The sequence below is a fragment of the Anguilla rostrata genome, chromosome 8 (assembly GCF_018555375.3).
Source record: "Anguilla rostrata isolate EN2019 chromosome 8, ASM1855537v3, whole genome shotgun sequence".
Classification (NCBI taxonomy): Eukaryota; Metazoa; Chordata; class Actinopteri; order Anguilliformes; family Anguillidae; genus Anguilla; species Anguilla rostrata.
Genome location: NC_057940.1, coordinates 40606844 through 40629144, shown reverse-complemented (window position 1 = coordinate 40629144; position 22301 = coordinate 40606844). Strand labels below are relative to the sequence as shown.

The 22301-nt window shown below is 40.2% G+C and overlaps 1 protein-coding gene across 1 annotated transcript; it reads right to left on the bottom strand.

Moving 5' to 3' along the window:
• Positions 1-778: 778 nt before the first annotated feature.
• Positions 779-18708, bottom strand: pdk4 (pyruvate dehydrogenase kinase, isozyme 4). Its single transcript, XM_064348249.1, has 11 exons — positions 18296-18708; positions 17271-17412; positions 12075-12146; positions 9714-9898; positions 9267-9356; positions 7491-7568; positions 6268-6344; positions 5806-5904; positions 5200-5310; positions 4744-4857; positions 779-3869 (listed from the first exon to the last, which is right to left on the bottom strand). The coding sequence occupies exons 1-11, from the start codon at positions 18411-18413 to the stop codon at positions 3726-3728; spliced, it is 1230 nt and encodes a 409-aa protein (XP_064204319.1). The 5' UTR covers positions 18414-18708; the 3' UTR covers positions 779-3725.
• Between the last annotated feature and the right edge of the window lie 3593 nt (positions 18709-22301).

Genomic DNA, 22301 nt, shown 5'->3' with positions numbered 1-22301 from the left:
GTGTGTTTCGGATTGTGTTTTGGTATGTGTCCCCACGTGTACTTCTGACTCTGTATTTTTGTTCTGGGTGTTTTTCTACCCTGCCCGTGTTCTGGTTTTGCATTGTTTTGGTTTTTCGGGATTTTCTTTGTTTTTGTGTTTTACGAACTATGCTTTGACTTTTTGAAACTTGCCCGGCATGGTCTTGTTTTTATATCTCCTTGGTTTTTGTTCTATTAAAGTAAAGCTCGAGGTTTTGATTTACCCTTTTGGATTTTGAGTTTTTTGACTCTGCATTTGGGTCCATTCCCCCGCCCTACTTGACAAAAACACTCATTTGTATAAGAAACGTACGTTTAAAGCAGGGGTGCACAACTCCGGTCCTGGAGGGCCGATCTGCGTGCTGGTTTTTGTTCCAACCGATTACCATATAGTTTTCCGACAGCTCTATAAACTATGCTGCTCCACTCCTGCACTTGAGCTCAGTAAAATCTCTAGGATACACTTGTAGTCTGCATGTCAGATCAAGATATGATTGGGCTAATTAAATAAATGTTGGCAAATGTTCAGACAAAATCCTGAAATGGACTGGCCCTTGTTGTGCACCCCTGGTCTAAAGTCAATGGCTGGCACACATACATCTCAATGACTAGTGAGTATCAATAAACTGCATAGCTGTTTTTGTCAGTAATGTGGTGTTGACAGTCTGACACAATGTCGCTTGCACGTACGCCATCTCACACGGGCATACACCATTCAGGTCACCACACAGACAAAAAAAACAACATAACCAACTGACTGAGACTGTTTACCCTTTATTGCAGGTTTAATGGGAAAGGACATACAGTAGCTGCCAATACAGCAGCAGGCTTTTAGACCAGCTAGGCGGAAATAGGGAATCCACACGCACACACACAAACACAAAATGAAGCAGGAAGGCTAAGGTGAAAGATAAATACAAACAAAAAAAAAATCCTTCATCTCAGAGTAGCTTCGACAGTCCATGCTCATACACCCAACTCAAGTTTCCATTAAATGTACAGGCAAGGTTGGTGTTGACAGTACGCCACCGTCCACTGCGACATTCTGCACCGTGTTAAGTTTCATAAGGGAACCGTGTAAGCAGCACCGGGGTCCTAGGAATCGTTCGGGAAAGGTGAGGCGTGAGGTACCGTGCGGACGTGGAGGAGCGGATGATGCTTCAGGTTCAAATCCAAGGTAAGCGATTAACCAGCCGCACTTACACGCAAACTTTCCCATGATTCATAGGCCTATATGCCATCACATACGCAAATTAAGCCCAACCTGCTGCCACATTTCTCACATCATTCATTCGCACAACAGGGATGTCTACAGGAACAGCTTAACAGCTTAAATTTACTTACTCAGGGTCACGACGGCAGTGCCCCCCCCGATTCGAACCGTCGACATTCTAGCTACAAGCTCAGCTCCTCAACCTCCTCAAGCGTTGCACTGTTGCCCAAGCAGCAAGAGAGAGAAAGGGTAGTCTGCCGACTCACTGCTACAGACAGCACATGTGAAAATCAGCATCGTTTAGTTAAGGCTTAATGAGGGAATAGCAAGATAAAGGCAAGAAGTTTCTTTTCACATTGCTCAAAAGTGACCCTGGAACTAGCTGAATGCGGTTCACCAGAGACAGCACTATTGCCTGTGTTTACTTGCGTTTACCTCACATGTGCAAGGGATGCATTGATCCGGCACAACTGTAGTCATCCTGGCTTCACATCCGTATATTTGTATCGGTGTTCTTATAAATGGGCAAGGCCTTCTGAGGATGGACGGATCACACACCTTAGTCCTGAGAACACTGGGATTTAAAAAACGAAAAACACTATCCACCACCGACATGCAAAATTAAAAATAAATGTGTTGGCACTTCACAGTGTTAAAGAGGTCATTTTAGTCTCAAACCATTGGTTAAAATGCTCATTAAAAATACTCCTAATTAAAAACATAACTGTGGAATTAAAGGTTGGTTCGTGTACACCTTGTTTTTATACAATTACTATGGCTAACTACAATAAAACAAGTAATACTAAATAACAGTACTTGTATTAGCAGTGTGTGTAATGGCAGGATAGGAGGCATCGCAGCCATGCACTGGTTGATACTGTTCATACTGAACACCATTTCATCGGGTTTCTCTGGTATATCTACTGCTGCCAGCATTGTATGAATCTTCTGGCCACACAGCTGACAGGAAAGACAACATTTTTAAAAAACTAATACAGTACTGTAAGGGGAAATTCTAATACAGGGAAATTCTATCACAGCACAAAGTGGTATTGGGAGCAGTGGCTTCTTGCCACGGTTGAATCCTTTTTCATTTTAGTACTAAAAACTATGTCTACATCCACACTGTATGGGGGGGGGGGGTTACACATCTGCCCACATCTCTAAATTGCAAACAGTTTAGTTTGCCGGTAAGGTCTATGGGTGTTTGCTGGTTTAATAACTGTGGTGGTATTTGCTTTACAAGTGGTGTAAGTTTTGAGCAAAAAATTTAAGCATTTATTGAATTTGGCAGTCTGAATCTCTTGTTTAGACAGACAACAAAACATAACACTTCCTTAAATAATCACTGAGCAGGTTGAGCGTTGGATATTTAACAATACTATGAGGTAGCACGGATGAGTTCTACAGCCTGTACAGCCATACTCTCCGGTTATACTGTGCTGTCCTGCTGCAAAGAAATTTAGTTGGCAAGGTCAAATTAGTGCCTTATCATAAATTATTTCAACAGATGACTGCAACTGTAGTGAATGTATTACATTTGAGGTTGCAGGAAGTTGTAAGTTTGTAAAGACCCAGTTCTCGGTTCAATTTTCAATCCTCAAGGAAACTAAAAACATCACATACCGCTACCAATTTCCTTCCAAATGGTTGAGAAAAAAAAAAGTTTAAAATGGTGTCAAGACACTTCAAGCCACATAGAGGGTAAATATATATATATATTTTTTTTAAGTAAGAATTAAAGGTGGGATGTGGTTTAAAAAAACGTATAACACATTTTGAACAACATTATTGCAATAGCTTATATGTGGTTTAGTTATTCTTTTTGTTGAAAATTAGTAATATAAAATCCTTCAACTAAAATAAAACTTAAGAAAAGGGCACATCCCACTTTTATAACAGCTTATAAGGTTTTATAACCAGAGAAGCCCATCAATGCTAATATGGAGTTCAGAGGATCCAGTATTATTTTCAGTGTCATGTTGTGTCTAATAAAGCCTCTGCCCTAATGGAATACCTTATTATGTATGAAAGGAGTATAAAAAAACTCAACAAAAATAAAACTGAGAAGTTCAGTTAGTAAAACTCAAAAGATACTGTGTCCTAAGAACAAATTCACTTTCTCTTCCTTGTCAGTGCATATGCATGTATACATGCATAAACATGTATATGCACCTAGAATATACTAATTGAAATGTACGTCAGCAGTTCGGTCTAGAATTGCAAATGCCCTCTTACAAACCAACATTCATGAAATCAGTCCTGAGAGATGACTCCTGGGGTTCCTTTGAATACTGCTAGCCAAGCCTGTTGCTACTCTACACGGAAATGGTGTGAAGCTTCCATTGTGAAACCGACTTTTCCTTCATGGGTGCAGAAAACAATGGAGAAATGTTTCGTTTGTTTTACCCCCCCCCCCCCCAGTTAGGAGTTTGATCTGCTGGCCTTGCTACGTAGGAACTCCAGTCCGTCTCTCAGCTTCTCCCTCAGTCTTAAACGCTGTACTCGTACTTCCCCAGTTTCTTGGGATCGCTGCTGGGGATGCACCAGTCGTCAGCCTCGATGCTCGTCTGGTAATGCCTTAAGGCAGACTTGTTGAACACGGGCAGCCGCTCCACGGACTCTGAGGACAAGGCCTTCAAATGGAAAGGAGAAGTTCTGCTGATTAAGTGCTGAGAGCCAAGCTGCTTTTGGGGCATCATACACACTTGTTACCAGGCCTTGAGAGTAGGAATCGTTCTATAAAATATACATTCATGGATTTAAAGCTGCTAATTCAGCTGTGGAACTTACTATACTACAGAACCCACATTCACAAATTTGGATTTCAGGATTTCAAATCATGAAGTCCATCATCAAAAGTATTTAACAATTATTGTTAAGCCCTTTTGTAACAAGGTTACTGGTAGTTTCAAATAGCATTAAAACACATTTAACACATTCAGTAAACGCCAAAACAAATGAGGAGTTCCTGCGTACCAGATTTCTATGAATTAAGAACTATTTCGCTGAATGAGCTGCAGGAGCCCCAATATGCGATTTAAAATCAAAAGATGGTTCCCATATTTACAGACACTCAGGTCAGGCCTTCATAAACTTGCATTGACGTTTGAGTAGGTTTTGTGCCAATGCTGTAAGAACCACCTTTTCTCTTATGAAGCTAATCCACGCACACCGCACACGCATAGTCCATAGATCAGAATGGTAAGAAAAGGGACTATTCCATTTTCTTTAAGGTGTTACGTTAATGAGCTTTGAGAATGCTCCAGCTCTCCTTATTTTGGGTTAATCCCTGTGCTAATCCAGGTGAGCATCCTTCGCTATGTATCTTAGACTGTCTTGAAGAACGTATTTTGTACTCTTTAGTAGCCCGGGCCGCAGTGTACTTGTCAGTATTATTTGACTACCTGCTTTGTGCGTGCTCCAGACACTCTTCACTCACAGCTGAACGCACTCAACTCAAGTGCATCCCGAAGTGCAGGCCCTCAGGCCCACAAGCAGGCCTCTCACCTTCAGGTAAATGACAGCTGCCGTTCCGTAGCCCTCCATGGAATACAGCTGCAGGTCCCCCTGGAAATACTTGGCGTACAGACGTGAAATCGGAAGCCCGTAACCGAAGCCGGCCTGGAGGGACGGACAAGCACCCGCACCAAAGGAATCATTCAGATTCTGAAAAAAACCTTTGTGTGTGTATGTTTATGTGTGTGGTATGCAGGGTAGATGTGGTTTACAATTCTGCCAATGTACATTTCGGTCCAGTTAAACAGAAGGGTTTGTTCCGCAACCAGAGCCAGCCAGAAAAAGTGAGCAGCGCAGGCTTTTGAACTGTATTTACTCAGTATTTAGGCTACGTTTTCTGGGAGCAGTACTGGCGGGGTCCGGCGAAAACGTGTGCTGAGGACTTATCTGGGGATGGAAACCGGAGCGTGGAGCGGGTGCATGCGCAGAAGTTCTCACAGTGCTCACCAGGGGGGCATTGCGAGCGTCGCCAATCACAGGGCTGGGAGCGGTCGAGTACATGTAACTGAAGAGCCGCTCGATTTTCCTCAGAGGCACGCCGCCGCCTCTGTCCGCCATCTGCAATACAGCACGACGTGACAGACTATACCTCCACAACATCCATTATCTACACAACGCATGACGTTCCGAATATCAAATTAAGGACTTAACGAGGTCTTCAAAATGACAAATTTCTTATTTATTTGATTTAAAGTGCTTTTGCTTTGAGATTCTGGCAATGAACTCAAACAGTTTCGCGTCTCTGTTTTATATGAAAGTCCAGGACTCAAAAGTAAAAGAGTCCTGACCTGACCCTGGATCAGAATCCACATACTGATCAAAATGTAGAGGTTTGGATCTGGCGGCAGTATTCCTTTTCAGGGATATTGAGGTCATTTTTATATTACTTTATTGATGGTTGGCAACACTTGAGATTTTTTAAAAATGCAGTAAAGTGCTCGACTTCTGTGGGAATGGGACCTTGACTGGACTTGGAATGCATTTGAATTAGCCGCATAGTTATGTGGGCGATTACTGCCGTTTTTTTTTCTTTCTAGAGGAAAATGCGTTTACCTTTATTGTCAGGTCTTCGCTTCCCAGTGAAACCAGTAGTTTTATTGGGGGAAGAGTCAGACTAGTCTCATGTGCCTCAACTGTCGCCCTCATTGCATTCTGTAAACAGCAAACAACACCATTTACAAAAACTGTGCCATATCTGTAACATGCTGCAAATGACATGATTATAGGCTACTTTTAACATGCAAACTGAAATGCACATACTTCACAGATTTGAAAAAGGATATTTATTTCCCTAGACATGCACAGTTGTATATTTTGTCTTCTACGAAGCAGACATGTAATTACTGTCACCAGAACGTATGAAAAAAATGAATGCATAATTCCAAGATAATTGCTGAAACTTTTCTGAAAAATATTCTCTGAGCCCTTTCAGGAACATGATTTCAAGAGTCAACTTGAAGTGTAGTAACCTCGTGCCTGAGATAACAATAGAATGATAACAGTGTAGTACTGTACCTTAAAGAGTTCGAATAACATATGATACAGGTGTGAAGGAACATAAACAATATGTAGAGGAAGCTCAGGCCCTTTAGCTGAAAAAAAAAACAGCAGAAAAAGGAGCATTAATCACATTGTTATCGTCTCCTTCTGTATCTGACCATTCAAGCCAGATGACAGGCGAGACATTTCCCTTAAGTGTGCAGGCCAAATGTCCGTTGCTCGCCAGCGCAAACTGACATTTCTCAAAGATGATTCATTTGCTCCCGAGAAGCAGTAAAATGGCACACTGATAACAAACGCTGTCTGTTTAAAAAGTGGAGCCCTTTGTGTGGAGCAGGCTGATTGCAGGGCCTGCGACCTCACCATTTACAGTGGGGATACAGTTCATTACTTAACAATGCATTATGTTTCCCTTTGTCCATTTGAATTTATGTTTGCTGACTAAGAAACAATTGAAACAAAACAGTACTTCCTAAAACCTTGCCACCAAGTTCAGCTGGAGTCTTTAAAATCTGTTAGAAAGAAATCTATGTTTTGCTCTTTATCTATGTATGGTAATAAGTCATATAATATGCTAAAAAACAAGCTTTCAAAAGTTTTGAATATGCATTTATCTCATCTGTCGCAAAGAAGAAAAATAATATGCAAACCTTTCAATTTGGGTAAAATCATTCAGTCTTTGTAGGAAACTTTGTGAAAAACACTTTTATGGCAATTGCAGCCTGACTTCAATACATGAGAGACTAAAGCTTCATTTACTGACAGCTTCCGTTGAAATTGAGCAGACATGCTTAAGCTAAACCAACATAATTACGGGGAAGAAAAAAAAAGCTCAGAAGATTTTGACAGGATTTGAGTATGAAGGTGGTACACAGATTGCCTTAAACCAGAGTGACTTGCAAACAGCCATCATGTACAGAATTACAATGAACACAGACAGCGGTGTGGCCGGACTCAAACGCGAAAAAATAAACTTCGACCACACGTGCGGCCCGTTCCGGTAAACTCCGCCCCCGTTTTCTAAGCGAAGGCTCCAGGACCGGTACTGCAGGCCTAATCGTTCCTGACAGCCCAGAAACCAGGCCGGCACAAAACCGGCGGCGACAAAAACACGGCCTCTTAAGTTTCCGCGGTGCCTTTCGCAGACCTTTGGAAATGTGAGACCGCGAACAAATATTTTGCAGGGGTCTGTTCTGTCTCCGCGCGGCCCAGAATAACGTTGCGCGGCTTGCACTCACAGTTGACTTGCTTGATTTCCACTTCGGGGGATGTCAGGTAGTACTGGTCACACAGCATCTTGGCACTCTCGTACGCGTCTGCATGAACAGGAGGGAGGTGTGTTGTGAGATACTGCATGCGGCTAGGCAACATGCTTGCTTTTTATACAGTGCATCTTTGACTGCTATAGCAGTTAAGTCACTTTGCAACTATAATCACAAAAACCCTTTTTTAAAGAATTTGCAGCGTTAATTTAAAACAAATAGTTTCTTTGCATGTAACTGACCAATACGTTTTCAATTTGATTGCAGTCCAGTGTATCAAGCCATTAGACAAGGCACCAAAATCATTTCAGGTACTGACCAAATGAATACCAAATAAACTAAAAGATGGCACTCAGTAGAGCGCATACCTCCGCCAACACTATTCAGTCGTCAAGATATGCCAGCTCCATGTGTCGGATATTCACCAAAAGTCATTTCTTTTATGCAATTCACATTAGGAGATGCACACATTTTCATGACTGTATCTCAAATCAGGCAAGAGATATGCCTGTTTAAATTCTAGCCACTCCTAAGCATTTTTAGTCGGTGATTGCGGTGGCTGGAAATGGGTTCTGCAGCACCTCCCGGCTGACAGGCACACAAAGTTCCATGGTGTAACGTGAATCCGTTCAGAAGTTACATGGCTTTTTGCAAGAAGCCAAGCCCACCGCTATGCCCCCCTTTGGCCAACCAGCATGAAACATTTGTCAGTTCTTTTTTGCCCAATGACCAAGCTTCCCACAAAATTTCATGCAAATCAGTTCATACGTTTTGGAGATATCCTGCTAATATACAGACAGACATATGGACAGACAGGCAGAGAGAATTGGGTAAAAACATAACTCTGTTGACATAGGTAGTAAGTACAACAGTAACAGTACTTATGAGAGATAACCTTTATTTATTTGTTTATTTCAATTAACTAAAAACTACTCTGGGCCTAAAATTACAAAGCAAGGTCTTCATCCCGGCCAAAAGTTTAGATATTTTATAAGTATATACTGTACATCCCAAAGCCTGTTTCAGAAGGATATCAGGGCCAAATCTATGGTCCATTTAAAAACCACAAAAAGAAAAAAGCTACTCATATGGAGCACCACATTTAGGAAGTTGACACAGGCACAGCTGCTGGCACCAAAACTCAGTCACAAGTCTTACCACATGAAGCCATGGGCTGATAAGCACAGGCATAGACCTACATAACCTTTGCACTGTTTTCCATCAAAAAACAAACAGGCTAAAAAGGCCAATTATTTTTTTTTACTATCAAACAGCATGCATGATGTTTGCAATAGATTAAACATATCTCACTTACACAGATGTATTGTACGCATAACTATCATAGATATAGCAGAGCTTGGTTACCCTGCACCGTTACAATATTGGAATTTTCCACATTTTAACAATGCATCGCACTATCTCTGATCACACTCATGATGTCAGCATGACAACTGGTGGCCATTCTGTTTGGTCATTGTATTTGTGGCCTTCAACTACAATCATTCCATCATTTGCATCCTTTTTATTTAACCTAGAAAATTTGGAATTTGTGATTTAATTCACAAGCTTGTCAAATCACTGCAACACGAACTGTCATTTTAAGAAGATGGATCACCTACAGTGCATGCACAGGCTAATTAGAGCCATCCACCAGTCTCCTGGACAGTAAGGATGTAAAAAAGTCCCATGCATCAAATAAATATGTTCAATAAAACAATGTTGATACAGTGCATTTTCCATGAAGACAATTACCTTTTACAACCCCAACCACATCGCAGTTGGGATCAATACTTCCAATGTGTTTAGGATGGGCAGGGTTGGTACTTCCATCAAATATAAGAGCTGTGTAGAAGAACACAGCATATCAATAGAACTTACAACCCAACATATATAAATTACAGAGGTTTTCTTAATGTTTCCCTATTTATTTATATTTTTCTCTAAAAGATGAAGCCACAACATTGCTAATTAGTTTGCTTTTGACATTAAATAAGTAAAGCTGAGGTGCCATTCATTTTAGTCACTATTTTTGACACTTTTGACAAAGCAAGTATATATTCTCTAATATTCTCTAAGATATGATTTGCCTCTTTCGGTGATTACTCAATTCATTGATCTGACAACCCTATTTTGAACCCAAGATGACAATTAGCCATCCTTCAAGCTAAGTGGAAGTGGAAGAGGGACTGGCCCCCTTACTGTGCTGGTTCATGAGCATCCGGGTTGAGATGCGGCTCATGTAGAACCGATCCAGGAAGTACTGGACATTCTGATTGGTCACTGGGTCCACTCCGAATGCCTCCTTGTACTCAACAACCCCCTGGGCCATAGTGGGAACCACATTGTTGTGTCGGTTCCGAACGTTGATGAGCGTTTCTGTAAATCTGAAGGAGGAAAAGGCCAATTCAAATCACATCGCAACAGTTCACACAGGAACCAGACATATTTCCTTGTGTTAATGGTTTACAGTTCCCTTGCCGAAGCTATTTAGAGTACTGTTTCCAGTTCCGAGGAGCACACTATAAATCTCTAGATCTAGATAACCCTGTCAAATAACAAAACAGGCAAACTAACTGTTCTCAGATATCAAATTTAAAAGGTCTGAAGATTTCAGACATCTGGGGAAGATTCAATAAAGGGGTTGCATACTTGGCAGGTACAGCTGGGGTCCAGTGGTACTTGGTACTGGTGTCAAACTTTATATTTTGTTCAGAAAAACAATTAGCTTTACTCTTAACTCAATGAAATGGCTGCACACACTCATAAATGGCCTAAAGATATATAGCCTAAAGATATTAACTATAGTGATTAGATGCAAGCTCACAGAAATCAGTTCTGTTCAAAAGACAATCAGTAAAATCTACCATAATAAAATTTCATTTCAATTACGTCCTTTCATAAACAGCCCATATACCCCAGTCTGAGAACCTCTGGTCTACAGCACAGATAACACAAAGTAATATATGAATACCAAAACAATAAACTATGAAAGAAGCTAACGCAATGTCGAGTTATGGCATTGTCCATCACTACCTGTCAAACTGTCATTACGAGACGTCAACAAATCAGACCACCAAGGTATTAAGAGGCTGTTACAGAAACAGCTGTTTCTGATCAAGATGATTGAAAATCAATTATAAAAGGTTATACAGACTCAGTAGCTTCTACGCCACCTTGCTATCATCACCCACTCTACCTCAAGCAATGGCTGCCCTGACAGTGGCCACTCCCCCAGTGATGGCTGCCCTGACAGAGGCCACTCCCCCAGTGATGGCTGCCCTGACAGAGGCCACTCCTCCAGTGATGGCTGCCCTGACAGAGGCCACTCCCCCAGTGATGGCTGCCCTGACAGAGGCCACTCCCCCAGTGATGGCTGCCCTGACAGTGGCCACTCCCCCAGTGACGGCTGCCCTGAAAGAGGCCACTCCCCCAGTGACGGCTGCCCTGACAGAGGCCACTCCTCCAGTGATGGCTGCCCTGAAAGAGGCCACTCCCCCACTGATGGCTGCCCTGACAGAGGCCACTTCCCCCAGTGATGGCTTTCCTCACCTTTCGCTTGCCTTGTATGCTGATCATTGTTTTGCATCTAAAGTCTTAACTTCACACGTATTCAATAATTCAAAATCTGCCACTTAGAGAATCAACACCTTAATCGCATCAGGTTAAGTAAAAGGAGACCGACTGAATATTTAACTGCTTTCTTTCTCTTTGCATTTCCAAAAGTGATTCATGAAGTGGATTACTGAGACTAAGTCAATTTAGCATGGAGCACACATTTTTCACATAGAGAGCTGTTAATGCATGTGCTTGTCAGGCCATGCAGGAGAATTAGAGACCCTTGGGTTGTTCATAAACAGATCTGACACAGTGGCAGATATTCTCTATATTGTTATAACCTGCAGACAACCCTCCAGGACTGGAGTTTGACACCCCCAGCCATTAGAGAAAAGATCATTGTAACATCACAAATGTAGACTGAGGCTTCTGAAATGCTACTGTTGCTTTTGCTGTGAACATGCTTCACAAATTATTCTCTTACCCCACTGGTTTCCTGGACAACAGTGGGGGATTTTTAAAATTTTGTTCTACAGCATAGTATACAATAAATAACAATACATACATACCCACAGCAACAAATACATATTTTTTAAAATCATATTCATAATCATATTCTTAGGCCTGCTGAATCCTTCTCTAATTCAAAAAGCATAGGCTGTCCTCCCACGTCCTGCCAGCCATTCCCTCCTTTCATTCACTCGCTGTGCAGTGCTTGCATTGGGCTGGTACACTCATGTGTGATTGGTGCAGGCAGACTGCAGGAGCCTAATTCACCAGAGAAGTGGCTCCTGCATTGTGACTGGCAGATAACCCAGCCAGCTGAACCCCTCCCCCCTTCCATGAGCTGACACAGATATGCCAATATTCAATATTCAATACTAATGAGTCTGTCACTACACTGTGCTTTGGTAAGGTTTGCTAAAACAAGCAGCCCCCTTGTTCAGTATTTTCATCAAGACTTCATCACCTGCTAGAGCTCTTCTTAAATTCTGAAAAACTTACCTTGTCAGGACCTTTTTATCTTCTGGATCCTTCTCCAGGAAATCCACTATTTCCATGAGAGACTGTGCATACCTGTTCCAAAAGCAGACCTTGCCGTTCACAAACATACAATGTAAAATTAAAAAAACAGAGATTAATACGAAATTGAATCACTGGTGTAGGACACCATGCCTCTGAAATATGAGTGAAATATAGGCTAATTCACCCACAATGAGCTGACAAAACATGTTTCATTTCAGGTTCAAATAAATTAGAAACCATATATACTTGTCTACAGAGGCCTTTCTGCTGCTGAAACAAAAACAATGGAGGAAAACAATGTGGTTGAGGAATTCTGCCTCTGCTCGCTCTTTCAGTACCTTCTCTGTTATGTGTGGAACTAAAGCCACGCACTTTAATGAAGCTCATGGTGGCTAACAGGAAGTAGGAACCACGAGCAAAGTTGTTACTTCTTAAAAAATTTGGCTTAATGAATACATTCACAAGTGTGAGAAACAGCTATGCCAGAGACTATGGCCAGGAGTCCACAACAACAGGACACAACCGGCTCTTTCTAAACATGGGTGAAGTGCACTTAAATCCATCACAGTTGCCTGGGTTACAGCTGCAATAGCTCCTCCCAATGGAGCACCAGGCACACACAAGCTAGCAGTAATCAACAATGAAACATAGGTTTCTCCTCCAATATATGTTTGTTGGCTGTGTTCTGTAGCACTATGTGCCCTGCAGTGTGTAAAACTGTCCCTAACCTGCAAGTGGGTACAATGGTGGAGTAATAGTTCAGCAGCAGGGTGCAGGTGTCACAATTTAAAATGTGTGAAAAATGGCACCAAAAATGATAAAAAGATGGGAGCCAGATAATTTTTGAAGAACGTTATTTTTCTGTTAAATATCAGGGACGGGAGTATAGCATAATGGCTAGGCTAGCAAAATGGTAAAATGTAGGATTGAGTTCCAGATGGGACACTGCCATTGCACCGCAGAGCAAAGTACTTAACCCGAGTGAACATCCAGCTACACAAACTGACTATATGTAAAGAGTGTGGCTACTCTGGATAAATCATCTACTAAAGGACTAAAATGCACTGTAATGACTTGTCAAATGTATATCCAATTTAAAAGATCTTGTGATGTATCTATGGCCAAAAGTCACCACTGCTTGCAACAGCCACTTACAGTAACTGGTGTTGGGTTTAGCCAGCGTGGAAAAAGTACTGATTTCACAGGTACTGTAAGTCACCAACACACAATAAGCACAGTTCAGATATGGGAAGTGGCGAACTTCTAGCAAGCTACTTTAAGATTCAGGCAAGATACAAGAATGGGTTTTTCAGCCTCTTCTCTGGACAGATCAAGGCTACAGCCTTCTGTTAGCAAAATAAGCTTAGCTCTGATTTTACACATATCCATATAGTTTTCCATTTCATAGTTCTTACTGCAGGCTGACATTACATTACCTTTATTTAACAGATGCTTTTATGCAAAGCAATGAACAAAAGTGCATATCTTATACTTAGACAGCATATTTTATACTTTACATTCCAGATGTGTACATTTAACCTACTGTACTGCAGCATGAAAGTACAAAGGAAAGAAGGAACAGCAGGATCACAGTAACTGATCATCTGGTTTGAACACTAAATCATCTGTGGAGCACATCCCCCTTTTCAGATCCTGATAGTAGAACATGCAGTAATATCAGTCATTACATCAATATTCTCATTAATAAGAGTGTTTTATATGTGCTGTAGTGCAACAGAGTTTCAAAACCAGTCTGGGTTACGTAACTGGATGTAAGCGACTCATAAACTACGGGCTGTCTGGCTTAAACGTGAGTCACAAACATTAAATGAAAGGTTTGAGGATAGCTTCTTAACAAGCACTTCTCCCTAAACTGTTTTCTTAAATTAAAAATGTTCATAATTGAATTAACTGAATTAACTAACTTATCATGTCTTATGTTATACTTGTCCTTTGTACTAGATAGCCAAACAATTGGCAAGCTAATGTGATAATAAATGCTACAAGCACAAGTCATGCTTCACATGTTTGGTCTAACATTCATTAATTACTGCCAGCTAATGATCTAACTAGCCATGAATGTGATCTACATGCATTACTGTAGGTAAGCCAATATTTGACAAGAGTCCCAATGCAAAGGTAAAAAGAGGTCTTAGCGCCAATGTAATATTGACTGACTAGCTAACAAATATTAGCAAGCAAACTTCATTAAGGATGATCGGTTCTATCTGCAGAAGTGTCTTGTCTTAAGTGTATTTTTAAAGACCGGCTAGTTAACATTAGCAAACTGACTGGCTTGCTGTGGTTTTCTGCAAACCTAGCTAGCCACCATGTTGTTTGCTTGAGAGTAACTGAGGTTTGTCCCAAAGCATTCAAAATCAAACTTGAGTTAATGTTGCAAAGCCAGCAAGCTAATGTTATATTACACCAACAATAAATCATATTTCTGACACCTGTGAGACAGAACTGTATGTCTGCTAACCCTCTATGCCTCTCTACCACTGTCAGTAAGATCCATGCACTATATGCCATTGTCAAGCAGTGTAAGTACAGTGAAAGGCCTTAGCCACATGCAAATAAATGTTACGTGTCAACCAATCAGCATGTTCGCTCAAATTCCTGGCACATACTGTACAATAGGGACGAAAAGTCTGAGGACATCACCAAGCTCTAGTTGTTTTCATTGTTTATCAAGCAATAATGCAATTATGATACTTCAATTGCACTTCTTTTTCCAGAGTACATTACTGAGAACAAGGGGAGCTTATCAGGATGGCATTCCCACCACAGTCACCGGGCCTGAACCCAATTTGAAGGAGCAGTTAAAGAGAGAAAAGGCCAAACTTCAAAGCAACATCAACAGATCATCTATGGGAAGAGTTGGAACGTTCTGGAATGAAATGGAAGACGAGGTGTTGCATAAGCTGTTGGAATCAATGCCACGCAGAGTGAAGGTGGTAATCAAGGTGAAAAGCACGCAAAGCAGACAAACAATTCTGACCTTCAACAAATGCTTACACACTTTTTTGACTTTTTACAAATAATGGATTCTTGAAAAAGAAGCATGAATGGAGTATCATAATTGTATTAGACCTTGACAAATAATGAAAACAGTCCGTTCTTGGTGGTGTCCTCAGTCTTTTGGTCCACACTGAATATCCGTTGACAGTCAACCTGAACCTGAAAGTGCAGCTACAGTATTTTTAAAGCCAATGTGAGCGATCCGATAGACTAAAAGTGATGTTGCAAAAAGTGAGAATTGCGATTCTTTATTGAATTACAATTATTTTGATTGGGCCTCAGTTTAATACTTTGAAAGGGCATGACCGCCAGTTAAAATTGGGGCTTGCCGAAACAAGCCGCGCGTGTAAACTACGGCACTCACCGTGGTGCTTGAGGGATTAGGCCTACTTCCTGCTCTGCTGTCTGCAAGGTTATTTTGACCAAATAATCACCAATCATTTAAAATGATCGTAACACACTTGTGTCCTGTTTATGTACACTGTGGTGGGTTGAACTTTCCACAGCAATAGACTGTCATGCTTGTTAGGTCCAAGGTCCGTGTTCACACCTGTTATACAACTCACATCAATCTGCTTCAGGCCAGCTGTCAGGGTCCATATAAAACTCATTTTCCATACAATATGAGCCACAGAAATATAAGCCTGTCTACCATTTACCTCAAACTCATACGAAAGGCTAGAAACACAAAACTTACGCAATTCAAACTGTAGCCATTTTACATCAGACAATTAATTGCCCCACGCCTGTTATAATAAAATCAATATTAACAAATTACAAAACATTAATTATGGCAACGTTTTGGTTGCTATATAGACAAATAATAAAGAAAATTAACCAAAATTTCAGTTAGATTTCAAAGAAATGATAGTCAATGCATAATCCTTCCTGAAACCAATCCTAGTACTAAGTATACATAAGAATTCATTATTCCCTTTTGCATGTGTATGGAAGGTCAAAGGTTAGAGATGTATCCTGGGAAGGAGAGGTGGAAGGTCACAAAGCATTTCTACTTTTAGCTCTTTAGCCTGCACGGACCCTGACCTAAACTAAGGTTAAGAACCAATCATACTACAATTCAAACAAAAAGCTCATACAGTAAACAAACTTTAGAAAGTAACTGCCTCCCATAAATGTAGTTCTAAATGGTCTAGTAACTCCAAATCTACATTCCCAGCCCAACCCATTCATTTCACAAGCACCAATCACAAATGAGACTGAGATGAATGGAATAATTTTACTGTTGGTGACCAATTCCATCAGTGGGCTTGAGGGCGGGGGCTTAGCTTCAAATGATATTACCAAAGCAATATTTTCTGGGAACCACAAAAACAGTAGGTGCTACTAGCAACCAAACTGGCAAAATGGAAAAGTGACCTTTAATTTCAGGGTATAGCCTAGGCCTAACTGTAATCTTCAACGCAGAATAGAATTCAGCACACTGTTTCAATAAGGCAATGAGAGCAGAACAAAATGAGGCTCATAAACATGCATGGTCTCAGTACAGCTAGCCACCAAAATATTTATCTGGAGAATAGTTAAGATAAGGGTTCCTCTCTGTGTGCATCAAAGCAACACAGACGTCAAGCAGATGCTCACCCAAGACCATGCACGCCGCAGGAGTCCTGAAATAGACAAGCCATGCAGAGAGAGGAGCTGGCACAGTCTCTGGGCTGCTGCTGCCCGGTGCCAGTTAGCAGACAACAAATGGTGACTGGGTGACTCACTACTGGATCTGTCAAGGTCAGTCCTGTAAACAACTTTGTCCGGGGATTTCATTTTATTGAAAAATACAAATGCTCGATGCCACTGATCAGAATTACTAATTAGATCTCAGATTGTATTAGAGAATTGGTGAAGGAAAGGCCACAAACAACACAGAAGAAACACATAAAGGAAATTTTTAAAAGCCACAAAAAATACTGATATTCTAAATAACAAAGCACAACAAATTCCCTTTGGAGATTGCATGGCACACAGCAAAGTAACAAAGCACCCCATGTCAAACCATTTAAAAAACAGTAACAGAATTTTGCCTACATTTGAGTATGTACAATATTAACTGTCAGCAATCTGGGAGCCATCCAGTTCAGGCAAATTCCAAACTACCTCTTCTGAACCTAACAGACTCAGAGGTAATAATCTAATATTTACCAGCTTTGCAGGAGCTGAAGAGATGGGGTACCAAGGAGTTTGTCAGGAAGGAAGTCTATCTCTTTCATGATATTTGCCAACCTGACAGGCAGTTCTTGGCGCAAAAAAACGAAGGAAGTCTTCTCACAAGCATTGGCGGACCCTACAAGGAGAAACAAACAGACAACTGTTATAATAAAATTTCAAAAAATGAAGTCTTAAAAGAAGACCTGACTAGAGCTAGCTAGCTACCGTTACCTTGCAAAACATATGTAACTGTTTTCATTGCACGTACTGTGTGGGGAACAATTCTGCGGTATGGATACAATAAGTGCTACTAGATTTAATCTACGTGAAAGCGGATGAACGTATGAAAATGAAATCATTCCAATTCCACCCAAATAAGTTAACGCCAGGTTATATATTAAATCTGTATACAGATTTAATTTAACCTACATATGACGATAACTATATTGGTAAATCTGGGGTATGGTATTCTGGTATTTCTATAGCCTTGTGCACACACGTGCAGGAAAATACTGTTCTGAATTCCAGCAGATTTAATTAGCTATGTAAAAACGTCTTCCCAACAAACCAGAGGAAAACATCCAAAGAAAAAACATGTCAACAGTATGATCAGTAATCTCAGGACAGTTAGATCATGTTTCATTCGCTGTATGACACCCATTAGAACAAAAGATAGCCTACTACAATGTTAAATAATTCCAATATAGCTTAAAAAAATGCAAAGCCAGCAACTTGCATTTTTATCGCTGGTGTGCATATGTAGCATAGCTAGCAAGTGCGTGTGACCACGAACCAGTGCAATGACAGCTGCCAGGGGAAATAAGTTAACAAGTAGCTTGCATATACAGTAGCTTTGGGTATTGCTAGCATAATTACAACCCGATTAGCTACTACGATGAAGCTAACAAGCTGTAAACTAACGTTCACTAATAGCTATTTATGAGTGCATCCATAAACAGATTGGTAGCTACCAACCATCCGGATTTAGGTAACTTTGCTAAAAGAAACTGACATCTTACCAAAATCAATGAACTGTTTCATTGACAGCGGTGAAGGAGAGAACTTCGAAAATCTATCGACTTGTTTTGGTATGTTTGTCTTGGCGCAATTCTTCAACAAAAACTGTGCAAACTTCATGATGACTTCAAATTCAAATCCAAATTCAACAACTGATTGTTCTGATTCGATTACGCCCTTTCTTGAAAATCCACCTCTGACTCCTATCTTCAGCACGAGCGGCTGAAGGGCTACCTCGGTAGCTAGATGATTGCGTTTTGATCGGCGTATTTATAAAACGGACATGATTATTAAATTCATCCAGATAGGCACGTTTGCAGTTAGCTCACAGGCTCCGTGAAATGCCTTAATATTTCATGTAGCTAGGGCTGACAAAAACATTCACGGACGACTTCCTCTGGCCAACCTCCACAGGCATGTTTGCTGTGAGTAAGCAGGACTGGCATTTGAGTTAACCAATCATACTGCAAGCAGCACCAGTATTGGGAGGAGTAATGATTATTGTTCTGCATAACATTGCACGTTGGTATAACACTGAACACAGCCTCTGAACTGGACTCGGGAATGGCCAGAGAGTCACTGCACTTCGCTCGATGCCGAGTGGGGGATGGGGCAGTCAGGTCAATTGTTTTAGCCAGAGACTTTGTATGAAAGGACGAGTCCTACCATCGACTTAATCAGTTTTATTTATGGGGAGCATTTTTCTATTTTTGGATTAACCATATACCACGAAAATGCAAACGTAATCAAGCAAGAGTTCATCGATACAAAACCAGAGCGTGATCTGTCAAATAATTTTTTCTAGGGCTAATGAACTGTTTCTGTCCGAATAGCCGGTCCTAAAACCACACTAAACGCGCAATAGTTTATGAGAGTTTTGAGTAATGCAAGCAGCCATTCCAATAAATTATTCAGATTAATTTATTTAGACCTCACATTCCAAGAAGTTCTGAACATTTCAGAGTTCTGAACAACCCCTATTGCTGGTTTATATTTCTGTGGTTTGACTGTAGTAGGGGCACAAGGGAGACTGCTGCAGACACAGACACACACGTCAGCAAAAGTATTGGGACAAATTATCATCAGCTGTTTAAAATTACACAGGTTTACGTACCATTATCTAATTATTACTCTATTTATAAATTACTCATTGATTTATAAATGGAAAGCTGTAAGTTTCAGGCATGGGTTATATCGTTTGTAAATGTTTGTAGAGTCTACTTTACAAGCTAAAAGATACCAGACAAGATCAGCTATTGTGAGGTAAAAAGGTAAAAAGCTTTTGATGAGGTGAAAGAAGAAATAAATTACAACTATTGCAGAATGTTTGTGTATTCCAAAGTCAACAGTGTAGAATACCCTAAAGAAGAAAATGGGGACTTAGGAATCGCCAGCTGATTTTTCACCCACGAAAGACATTTTTTTATTTTAAAAAATCTCAAATTGTCAGTAATTTGCTGGTGATGTCCATGCATTTGGAGTGAGTATCGCAGGATAGTTTGTGCAGAAGACTGACAGAGGCAAAGTACAGAGGCTACACTTCCAGATGTAAACCACTCATCAGCACTAAGAACAGAAAGGTGAGATTGTAATATGCAATAATTAGTTAATTTATTCATGTATTATTATTATTACTATTATTACTATTATTACTATTATTACTATTATTACTATTATTATTATTATTATTATTATTACAGTATATATATAATATATTATTAATATAATATATGTGTATGTGTGCCTGTGTGTGTGTGTGTGTGTGTTCTGTGTGATATTTTATTTGAAAATATTTGAACTATTGTATACTTGAAATTAATTTGGTGACATTTGTAGTACCTTTGACACAAGATGTATTGAAAGTAACAGAGAAATAATAACACAAAAAGTGTGTTGGATATTAACACATCCTTTTTGAGTGTACAAATGCATAAATTAGGCAAGGATTACAACATAATATACACGTTTTTGGATATCCCAATGAGCACTGTAAAATCAATAGTCAGAAAGTGGAAGCTGCATCACACAACTCAGGCTAGAAAAAGCCTTCACTCAAAATGCATCGTACAACTTGTGAGGGAAGTCACAGAGAGGCGAACAATCACTTAGTTCTGTGGCTGAAAGTGGAATAAAGGTGCCTCAAGCAACAATATCAGGTGCTCGGCATAAAACTGGTCTGTATGGAGGGTAGAAAGAAAGAAGCCTTTACTCAAAAAGAGCCATCCCAAAGCACTTCTGAAGTTTGTCAGAAAGCATGAGAATGCCCCAGCTTAGTTGTGGGCAAAGTTATTGTGGCCAGATGAGACAAAAATAGTTTTTTTGGCCAGATTTATACATGCTATGTGTGGCACAAACCTAATACTACCCATGTATTACAGTAAGAAGCGCCATCCCTGCTGTGAAGTTTGGTGGTGGCAGCAATATGCTGTGGAGATGCTTGTCATTAGCAAGTCACTGGCCATCTTGTTCCATCTGATGGAAGAATGGATGGAGCGAAACACAGAAACGTACTGCCAGTGAACTGAAGAAACTGAAGCATGGGAGCAAGTTTTCCCTTCAGCAAGACAATGACCCAAACACCAGGCCAAATCCACAGTCAAATGGCTCAAAAAAAATAAAAAAATAGATTACAGTTCTACAGTGGCCCAGTCAAAGTCCTTATCATTTTGGAATATCTCACATTATTTGAAACTTGTCGCCCGCAAGCTGTGCAAGATCACTCCCAAATAGTGTGCAATGCTGGTAAAGACATACTCCAAAAGACTAAAGCAGTTATAGCAGAAAAAGTGGCCCTACCAAATATTAATATATGGGATTTGATTACATGGGCAAGCAAAATATTTCACATTTTTACATTTCCTTTAAAATAATCTGCTGAAAAATAACTAATTTGGGCTTTGAAAATTTATTGTCAGAGCATACAGGTTTACCAGAATAATATTGATTGGAAAATTATGTGTAAGTATCTATTTGTAATGCAGAAAAAAATTGACAACTTTCAAGGGGTGTGAATATCTTTGAAAGACACTGTATACAGTACTGCCTCTTAGCAATGGATGCAATATAAGGCGAAATAGTTGAGGTTGGTAGAGACACAGGTGTCTGCTCCCACAGTATCTGCAGAGTCTAGTGTTGCTAGAGCTACACTAGATCCCACTTTCCTGTCCTAATACAGATAGAGATCAGTTTATTGGTTGAACAGATACAATCACAGCAAGTGTCACTCAGTAATGATGCTTGCTAAATTAATTGCCTCCATGATCTATAATTGTTATTGTCTTGTGCATATGTTTTTTGAAAGCCATCCAAAACACAGCTCATACTCAATATGGTGTTGTACACAGATTCAACAATAACCTTACCAGTTGAAGTCTGTTTCATTTCACTTTGCTGCTGATTCTCCAAATTTTCATGTTTCTCATTAATATGGCAGAACATTAAGCTTAGAAGGGATGAACTTAAAGAGACCTCAGTTTTGAACAGATTAAATGTGAAAAATTAGGAAGTAACTAAAAGCCAAAAATCAGTGTCTTGGTTTTTTGGAAAAATCTATTAATTGTGCTGTTACATGTAACAAATGCTGTGTGTAAATTTCACTGATCTAAATGTCAATGCCTCAACCCATTCTGTGATTCCCCCCTTTATAGAACCCCTTGATTATAGTAATGGGCAATCTCATTCCGCTTGTTTACAATACATCAGCCAATCAACCAACATGTTTTTTTTATAACCTAGTTATTTTTTTAAGGGTTCAGTTTAATTATCTGCTGTATTCTCTTTTCTTGTTCCAAAAATTTGCTCATTTTACTCATATGCACCCTAAAATGGCAGGAAAGGTGCATTTTTAAATGTTGAATGAAGCCGGACAATAGAGGCTGTCAAATGAGTGATTTGGCACAGAGCTGTTTAAATTTGCATATTGGCCATGTAGGTGTTCACAGACCAGTCCATAAACAACCACATAATGAATAGTAATTAGTTAGACCTCCCCCTCAAAAAAACTAGATC